General features: G+C 39.9%; 1 protein-coding gene across 1 annotated transcript in view; it reads left to right on the top strand.

The window, feature by feature from the left end:
• The window catches only part of LOC102997685 (cytidine monophosphate-N-acetylneuraminic acid hydroxylase), a 269,255-nt gene extending 259,152 nt beyond the window's left edge, over positions 1 to 10,103 (top strand). The window contains exons 16-18 of the mRNA XM_057554267.1: positions 3,010 to 3,125; positions 6,007 to 6,103; positions 8,840 to 10,103. Coding sequence (XP_057410250.1) covers positions 3,010 to 3,125; positions 6,007 to 6,082 — 192 coding nt within the window. The 3' untranslated portion in view covers positions 6,083 to 6,103; positions 8,840 to 10,103. The remainder of the gene's footprint in view (positions 1 to 3,009; positions 3,126 to 6,006; positions 6,104 to 8,839) is intronic.
• Positions 10,104 to 10,348: the final 245 nt, after the last annotated feature.

Raw genomic sequence — 10,348 nt, forward strand, 5'->3', positions numbered from 1 at the left:
TCATTGCCTTTTAAATTCATAAATACATTTTCTATCACACCAGCTCTCCATCTTTCCTAGATGCATGGCTCCTGTAGCTGTACATCCTGCTCCAATCTGGATGGGCTCCTCTCTAGGTCTGCTGCCAATCTGTCACCCTGTGACATCCCTTACCCACTTCCAGACCCCACCCATGTCTTCACCTTCTTTGCTTTCCTCCTTTGTGGGACTTTTTTTGCTTAAGTATCTGCCGAAGAAATGTTACACGGGAGCTAAACTTCAAGTACTTTCCTGTCTGATCTTGCACAATAGCTTGGCTGAACCCATTATGCTGGGTGGCAGTCACTTTCCATGGTTACCTGAAGGCATTGCTCCTTTGGCTTCTACTGTAGTTACATGCAGTGTTGCTTACCCCAGGCTGACCTTTCTTCCATTGTAGGTGACTTTTAAGAATTTAGGGATTAATCTATATTTACCAAAAAAAAAAAAAAGACCTTTTCAAGCAGCAGGCTTTACTTGAAGGCAGGGGTTACACGCTTAAATGCTCACAGGCGGACCCGAGGCAGATATTGTAAATAGGGGGAGCTGGGTGGGGACTGTATCAAGTGGAAAGCATGGGAAGGGAGGAGCCCCTACTGAGCTCCAGCTGATCTTCCGAATTTTCCAGAAAACTTGGAAATCTGGATTTTCATGTAAGATACCCAGATTTATAAATGTGGAAAGTTAATTCAATTTTTTAAAAAGGGACTGTAAGCTATTAACTAAGACCTAGGTTGTATTTGGACAGGGGGTCACCCATTTAAGTTATGAAGGTGAGGAGCCAGCTATTAGGCTGAGGGACCCCTAAATACCAAAATGTGGAGGTCCTTGCTCTGGGGCATCACATATACATTCCTGCCCTCATTCTCCCTGAAAAATTGATTCCATTTATTCAAAGAACTGTCTGAATGTATTTGGCCCAGGAGCCATGCATAGGCGTAAGGAAGGGGTTGACTGTTTTGTGTACATACTTTCGTACTCTGTGTCCCTGCTGTCATCCATGGTACGTATCTCTTCTCCTTCTGAATCTGAATGTCCCTCCACATACTCTCTGGGATCCTGCAGCCTCTGCCCTGGTCTTTAGATGCCACTCACCCTCCTGCTTTCCAGATTCACATTAGTTAATTGAAATCTCCTGCTGTCAACAACTCACTTCATTTCTTCTTCACTGTGACAGTTCATACCTGTATGCTTGCTTTGTCAACACTTCAGTTGCGTCTGGAAGTGGGCAGAAGGTGGGTTATGTATGGGATCTGTCCATCTTTTTGAGTTAGAAGTCCTTTCTCAGCTCCAGTGACACCAGCCCTCGTTTTCTTCACTTCTTGACTGTTCTTCTACATTCTTTCAGGGTCTCTCTTTCTCCAGCCACCACTTAAATCTCTTGTTTTCCTCCAGAGTTCTGTGCTCAACCCACCGAACACATCTGCTAGCACCACTTCTCTGACGCCAAAAATCCATAGGTCCTGCCCAGACTTTGCCCAGCTCCCGCCAACTCTGTCCAGCTTCAGATTCATTAGAGTTAATCGCCTGCTAGATATCATCACCTGGATATCCAGATCCCTGGCACCTCATTTTCAACCTGTTCAAAATGTGACACATCATCGTTCTCTTAAAACTGCTCTTTGTCCTTTTCTGTCTTGATCGTTGGCAATATCAGTTCCTCCTCCCCACTCCCCCCCACAGTGAGCCCAGCTAGAAACAGGGGGGTAATCTTCAACTTTTTCCTCTTCCGTCATCCCCAAATCTAATCAATCACCAAGACCTTCCCATTTTACAATCTAAACGTTTCTCAAAACCTCCCCAATTCTTCCACATGCTCCTCTCTAGTTTGAAAGGTCAAGAAAGGGCATCTCCCCTCCACTGTGAGGAACTAGATCTTTTTTTTTTTTTTTTGAATTACAAAAATCTTTAATCCAGCAGCATCCACTATCATGACAATTGGAGGAACTAGATCTTGATACTGCACTTTAGCTGGGCAATCCTCAACTTAAACTGTGCAGTCATGTTTCTAAGTCTCTATTGGCAAAACAGGAGATCTTCTGACCTGTGTTTGCAATCTCAGTTCACAATGGATGTAATCGTTTTGTAGGAATGGTGCAGGAAAGAGAAATAAATCCTAAATGCCAATCTTCTGATCATTCCGTGTCATTTAGTAGCCTGTCATTTATGATAAAGTTGCCTCTACTGGCATTAGCACGGTATTTATCAGGAAAAAAAATGTGATGCCAGATACTGAAAAAGGCTCCTGGTAAACTTGAACATGTGTACCTATGAAATGTTAAAACCATGTCCGATCTTAGTAACTTCCCTTCATGCTACCTCATGCTCTTTTTTTTTTTTTAATGAATTATCTCTTTTTTTCTCACAACAGTAACAGAGGAGACCGAGGCTTAGCAAGGTTAAGGTCACATGATTAGTAAGTGCTGGGCTAAGACTCAAAACCATCTCTGCCTGTCTCCTAACCCTGTGCACCTTTGACTATTCAACAGATCCCGTGTCAGGAGTTGGGATTCTTTAAAGGTAAGGGCCTTGCCCACCGAATTAAGGTAATCTTGCTCTGTGGCAGGCCTTGTTTTCAGTATTTTATATACACTGACTCAGTGAATCCTCACAGTAATCCTGTGGGGAATGTTCTATTATCTCCATTTTATAGATGAGGAAACTGAGGCACAGATTGTTTGCCAGGATCACACAGCTAGACCATGGATTTGAACCCAGAAATCTGATTCTGTCTGTGCTCTCAGCCACTCTGCGCCACCCCCCAACCCCAGCTCCTGATCCATTTCCTGTTTTCCTTCCCTCAATTTCTACTGCACTCAGGAGCCTCTCTTTCCCCCTCCGCCTGTGATATCTACTTCAGTAGGCTTTTCTCCTTGACTCCTCAGACCCCTGCCATTATAGGCAGCTGCTTCTTTCAGGGACACAGGGGGTCAGTACCGATGCTCAGTGCTGGCTGTGTCACCCCTGCTAGTTGTTCCATATCTGTTGCAGATTCGGAGCCGGGTTGATGTCATCAGACACGTGGTGAAGAATGGTCTGCTCTGGGATGACTTGTATATAGGATTCCAAACCCGGCTGCAGCGGGATCCTGACGTATACCATCATCTGTAAGTCTGAAAATGCCTGTCGTGCTCTAGGCCACTGCAGAGGATGCTGTGGATATATAAGCAGAGTTGGTGACTGACTATGCCCCCCAGATTTTGATGGGTGTGTGAGATTCCGCCATTAGAGCTTTATTTCTTTGTTAACGTGTTAAAAAGCAAATCTGGTTAGGAAAATAACATTTTAAAGAGTCATTGTTTCTATATTCATGCAAATATGTTTCAGTCTTTTCTGAAAGTGGTTTATGGTATAGGAAAGGGAAGGACATTATGAGAGGAAAAGGGTGTGTTTGGCCAAGACAAGAATGAGGAGGGGGTTTTATGTGGCAAAGATGTGATCATCGAAGACAGTTATTTCCCATGACAAATTTTTGCCTGTGCCCAACGCTGAGCATGAATTTGGTGAACCAGTTGGTTAAGGGGAATGGCCCTGCGAGTCTCTACCTGCTTACACTTCAAAACCACGTAAGTTTCTCATTGCAAAACTGTATATGTGGACTTCCCTGGTGGCACAGTGGTTAAGAATCCGCCTGCCAATGCAGGGGAACACCCGTTTGATCCCTGGTCCGGGAAGATCCCACATGCTGTGGAGCAACTAAGCCCATGCACCACAACTACTGAGCCTGCGCGTCTGGAGCCCCTGAGCCACAACTACTGAGCCTGCATGCTGCAACTACTGAAACCTGCGCGCCTGGAACCTGTTCTCCCCAACAAGAGAAGCCACCGCAGTGAGAAGCCCGCGCACCACAACAAAGAGTAGCCCCCGCTCGCCACAACTAGAGAAAGCCCGTGTGCAGCAACGAAGACCCAATGCAGCCAAAAACAAAAACAAAACCCAACTGTATATGTCTTTAAGACTATAGTTGGAATATCTGAGTTGAAGTGTCAGAAGGGCCCATTTGCCATTTTCATATTTGCAAAATAATCGGCAAGAGGGAGAATACTTTCTTATCATTACCACTGACCCTCTGAAAAGTTCAGGAATTTAATTTTAAATAAGCAAAGCCTACTATCTAGCTTCTGCCTTGAGCTCCCAGGCACAGGCATGTCTTGAATTTTCTTTTTTATTTATTTCTTTTTGAATGTTTTGAAATGATTTTTAAAATATTTAAAGAATGTAGACGTATATAAAATAACAGGAAAGAACCCTCCCCCACACTTCCCAGAAAACCTTGTCTGTCTCCTGTCTTTCTCTCTGCCCGCTCTCCGGGGTAACACTTGATCACAGCACAGTGTGTGTCATCCCAGGCCTAGTTCTGAATACATCAACATTTAACTAAATATATCTGTTCTCAATAAAACGTCCCAGATAGTTGGGGAGGGAAGGTTATTGTTGCTGTTGTTTTTTAATGTAATCCTAGTACATCTGTAACTTGCATTTTTTACTCATTAATATATCTTTGGTATCCCTAGTGTTGGGACACACAGATCAACCCCAAACATTTTAACAGCGGTAGAAAATTACAGGTTTTGTTCATTTTCAACAAAACTTATACGTGTCTTCTTGTTCCGGAAAAAAAGGAAATGTAACAACTTTGGGGGAGATTCGAATGTTACTTTTCTTAAAAAAATAATTCCATCTTGGAAGCTTCTGGGATATTGGTGCTGAAGCCTATTTTCTTATGTTGTTTTGATAGCAAAGGTCATAAATGTAAGAGAATCCCATAATGAATCTTGGAAAGCAGTCACAACCCAATTTATCTTTGTTGCTTTCAAAATGGGATTTATGAGTTTATTAAATATTTTTCTGGTCATAAAACTAATACATATCTACTGCAGAAAATTTGAAAAAAAATTTCAAATACAAAAGCAAAACAAAAAACAACAGTTAAAACCACAAATGATCACATCATCCAGAGAGAGCAATTTGCACTTTGGTATCTAGTTAATCTTTCTTCACATGCACTTTTTTTTATAAAAATGGGATAATACTGGACTTCCCTGTGGTGCACTGGTTAGGAATCTGCCTGCCAATGCAGGGGAACACGGGTTTGATCCCTGGTCCAGGAAGATCCCACATGCTGCTGGAGCAACTAAGCCTGTGTGCCACAACTACTGAGCCTGCGCTCTAGAGCCCGTGAGCCACAACTATTGAGCCCACGTGCTGCAACTACTGAAGCCCGTGCACCTAGAGCCTGTGCTCCACAACAAGAGAAGTCATCGCAATGAGAAGCCCACGCACCGCAACGAAGAGTAATCCCCACTTGCCACAACTAGAAAAAGCCTGTGCGCAGCAACGAAGACCCAACGCAGCCATAAATAAAAAAATAAATAAATAAATTTATTTAAAAATGAATCAATCAAAAATTTTAAAAACTGGGATAATACTGTACATACTTTTGTTCCTGCATGTTTACTGAACAATCTTTGATCCACCCTGTAAGTTTCTAACTTCACTATTTGAAATGATGTTTTGCCAAATAAACACGTAGGTGTGTCTTGCACACTTTCATAGTGATTTCTTAGGATAAATTCCTAGGAGTGGAGCTGCTGGATCCAACACACACTCAGTGTGTAGACTTTCGCTACACGCTGCCAAATCATTCTTAGGAAGCCAGCTCACCTCCCCAGAAATAATGTACAACACATTTACCTGCACCTTCACCAATACCAGGTCCTTTTGTGTTCAGAATACAAATCTATATTTTTACATATAAGAATTCCTTAAAGCAAGGCGCATCCCAGAAAAATAAAAATAAGACACAGTTGTCATGTTTTAAGGGACTGCATTCAACACACTGGAAATGTTAAGCTACATTAACATCTGAAACAGTACAGGAAAATGCTGCCTCAGGGAGAGCTGAGTACCAGGTACCCAACACATCTTGGCAAAACAATAGGCATGGAAGTTTCGAAAACATATTTTTCTGCTTTATCTCTTTTACAGGTTTTGGAACCATTTTCAAATAAAACTCCCCCTAACACCACCCAACTGGAAGTCCTTCCTGATGTACTGCGGGTAGAGAGGACCTGAGATTTCCCAGGTAAAGCATCCTGTAGATCTGGGAGACACCTTTATATCCATCCCATCACACTCTCTTTGGCATCTGAATTAAGCAGGCACCGTGCCTGTCAGAAAACCTGACTTTCGGGGGAATGAGAGGAGCTAACATTACAGGAAGAACATTCAAGTTTAAAAACAAGTAAATAAAATGAGTAGTGAGTGCCTCCAGCCCAAAGTCCATGGGATCTTTGGTCTGGTTGAGGTGAACATGCAGCCAATTAATAAACAAGACAAAAATTATCCTAGGTGGTCAGTGAGTGTTCAGAGCTAAATCCTGAACATATGAAGGAAGGCAGCAACCAAAGACAAATACTGTGTGATTTCACTTATATGTGGAATCTAAAAAGCAAAACAAATGAACAAACATAACAAAACAGAAACAGTTATAGAGAATGAACAAGGTGATTGACAGAGGGGAGATGGGTGGAGGGAGGAAGGAAATGGGTGAGGGAGATTAAGAGGTACAAACTTCAGTTTAAAAATAAACTTCCAGGTGCAGTCACAGGTATGAAATGTACAATGTGGGGAGTGTAGACAATAACAATGTAATATCTTTGTGTGGTGACATTTCATAACTAGACTTATGGAGGTGATCATTTTGAAATGTATAGAAATATTGAATCACTATGTTGTGTGACAGGAACTAACACAGTGCTGTAGGTCAATTATACTTCAAAAACAAACAAACGAACAAACTCATAGAAAAAGAGATCAGATTTGTGATTGCCAGAGATGGGGGGGAGGGGGAGGGGGAATTGGATGAAGGTGGCCAAAAGGTACAAACTTCTAGTTATAAGATAATTAAGCACTAGGAATTTAATATACAACATGATAAATGCAATTAACACTGCTCTATGTTATATATGAAAGTGGTTAAGAAAGTAAGTCCTAGGAATTCTCATCACAAGGAAAACATATTTTCTACTTCTTTAATTGTGTCTCTATATGAGATGATGGATGCTCATTAAACTTAATGTGATAATCATTTCATGATATAGGTAAGTCAAATCATTATGCTGTATACCTTAAACTTATATAGTGCTGTATGTCCACTATATCTCAATAAAAGAAACAGAAACACTGGAAGAAAAAAATAAACACAAAAAAGAAAAGCAGCAACCAAAACTGAAAGGAGAAAAACTAAAAACAGAGTGCGATGGAAAACATCACCTCTTCATTTCAGTAGACCCCTCTCTTTTTCAGACTGATGGAGATCAGCTTGTCTGACACAAACCAGACTTGACATTCCTTCCTACACCACTCGGGATGTGATTTTATAAACTGAACTACAAAACCTGTTTCCATACATTTGTTACTGGAAAGGTCACATAATATTACTACAAAGATAGTAAATTCCTTGACTCACGCATTTATTTATTCCACGAACAGCTATCCCATCACGTTGTATTGTAATAATCTGTTGTCTCTTCCAGTCAGTAGACTCTGAATTTCTTAAAAGTAGACACTTTTGCCTGTGTAACCCTAGTACTGAGCACAGTGCTCTGTGCACACACAGTATTATTCATAATATGAATTTAAGGAAGGAAGGAACAAGTGAATTTCCGTCTTTAACTGTCAGTGTGACTTACATCTTAAACTAAGCTTTGGTGTCCTTACCAGTAAAATTAAGGATCTAAATAGAATATTCTTTTCAGTTGTAATGTTCTTTATTCCATACTCTAGCCTAGATCTTCTAAGTTACCATAGGCTAGAAGGGATGTGAAAGGAATTCACATACAACTAGATTATAAGGCAGACTTAGTAAGCACTATATTTGTTGTACCAACTTAGTGTTGGGAATACTGAGGAGAGAGAAATTACATCTGACTTTTTGCAATGACCAGGAAGAACATTACAGAAAACGTAGTATTTCAGGGGTGTAGGGAGGGGGCGTTAGGAGAGCACCTTGAAGGTTGGGGAATATTTTTAATAAGCTGAAATGGAGGGAGCGATGATAGAATATTCCAGACAGAAGGAGTGGGTGAAGTTAAAAGGTAGAAAAATACAAGGTGGATTAGAGCAATGGCAAGTCCTCCTGGTGTGACAGAGAAGGAAGGGAAAGCAGGAACGAGGCATGAGTGGCCCTGGGAGAATAAAGAGAGTTAAGAGGCTCAATGGGGATGCTGAGCGTCTTCAGTAGTTGCGAAAAAGCAGGAGGCATTAAAGGTAAGGAGGCAGCTGAACGAGAGAATGCCAAGTCCAAGGTCTTGGAGATGGAGCAGATCTGAAAAAAGGTCAAATATCAAGGAGGCAATAGTACGGTGGTCAACACTTCAGACTTGGAAACTGACTTCTTGAGTTAAAATCTTGGTTCTATCACCTACTATGTGACCTTTGGGGAATCTGTGTCTCAGATTTTCATCTGTGAAGTGAATATAATAATAGCACCTACCTCACAGGGTTGTGTTGTATTAAGGCCCTTCTAGAAGAGTGAGTGGCACATGGTAAGACAACAATAAATGTTGACTATAACAACCTTATGAAATAAATAGGAGAGTTATGTGACCTATAACCAGTCATTTGGTGAATCTGTAAAAAGTTGGGAGGAGAGTCAATTCCAGTTTACATTCCAGCTTTAGATCCTCTTTTACCTTAAAGCATCATAGACTATATAACCGGAACTAAAGACTAAAAATAAAAATTCACCCCAATGCAATAAAAAAAGAAAAAGTATTAAAATGAGTTTCATACTGTTGCTCATTAGTAATATCTTTAGTTCACAGGGATACCAAGCAACATGAAAAATTCAAGTATTTGCTGATGCTACATCTTGAACATAGACGCTTATACCAAAGAGACCATGCCTTATTGACATCAGCAGTGGATAATTACATGTCGCATTTGTGAAATGTTCACATATCTTAACGTTTGTTGGATCACTACATAGCCAGATTATTAATATTTTACTTATTCCGTCAATAATTTTTTATAAAAGAACCAATGAATGCAATAGGAACAACTTCTCTGTGGAAAAGAAAGATAACAGGAGATGTAAATCCAAGCACAGAAGAAATAGAACGGGCGGAGAAAAGGTTTCCTAGAAGACAGTGAAGAAAAAGGAAAGGGGTGGGGGAGCAGAAGTTAAGCTAGAAGAAGAGAAGAAAGAAGAGACATAGAAAAATGAGAGGCAATAAGAAGAAAATAGGGAAGAGAAAAATTAAGATGGAACTTAAAAAGGAGAATGTAAAAACAGACATTTTGCTCCTTAATAGATTGATTCCCCAAACAGAGTCCATGAATCTAATTGAGTAAGAAGTGTTCATGAGCTGTTTTCAATTTTTCAAAAAACTTTGTTGAAATCATCTGTTTACCAAAACAAGGCTGCAGAGGTTACCCTAAAATGTAATACTTCCGTTGGGACTGAAAGTATTTTAATTCGGTAACACAATCTGTTATTTAATGTAAATTATAAATTCTAACAAATGGCGGTATCTTTGACTAAAAATATGAACACTAGCTAGTGATAAAATGAGTTTTATAGACAATAATTTTCAAAATCGATAGAATAATCAACAATAAAGACCCATATCTTGAAAAAATTAGGAAATCCTCTTCTGAACATTTGAAAATGCTGTTGCAATGGTTAAAATAGGCAACTAATTTACTTCTGCTGATGTCTGTAGTTTTTGATGATATTCCCATGATTATCACATTATGCCTAGGAATATGTGATTGTTAACTACATTTCTATTTTACATATTGCTGTTTCAAGTAACACAAACCCCTCATTGATCTGAACATCAAAATTGATTTTCTGATTATGTATACTACCTCTTTAATTCTGAAGATACAAGAATCCAGTGATGGAATTTATCTCCTTAAATCTCTTGATTATCTAATTCTCATAAAGATGAACACCAGTGAAGTTTGATGGCTCTGGTTCACTTCACACATTATGCATATATTTTGTGATTTTGTGATTTACATTATGCATATATTTTATAAATTATTTAACTATCACCAAAAAATAAATGTATATCAACAGAATATGTGTTAAAATGTATATGATGAGCAAATAAAAGATTATTTTAAAATACAAATTTGTTTTCTCGCCACCAAGCCTATGTTTATTCTCTTGCTGTCTTCCTAGTTATTGCCGTCTGATACCCTCACTCCAGCATTTCTTTGATATTACCAAGACCTTCAATCCATTGACCCTACTTGTCCTCACTTCTCTCCTTAATCATCTTCGATGGTTCTTTTCTACCTGTGTCCACATCACCCC

Source organism: Balaenoptera acutorostrata, chromosome 10, assembly GCF_949987535.1.
Source record: "Balaenoptera acutorostrata chromosome 10, mBalAcu1.1, whole genome shotgun sequence".
Taxonomy (NCBI): domain Eukaryota; kingdom Metazoa; phylum Chordata; class Mammalia; order Artiodactyla; family Balaenopteridae; genus Balaenoptera; species Balaenoptera acutorostrata.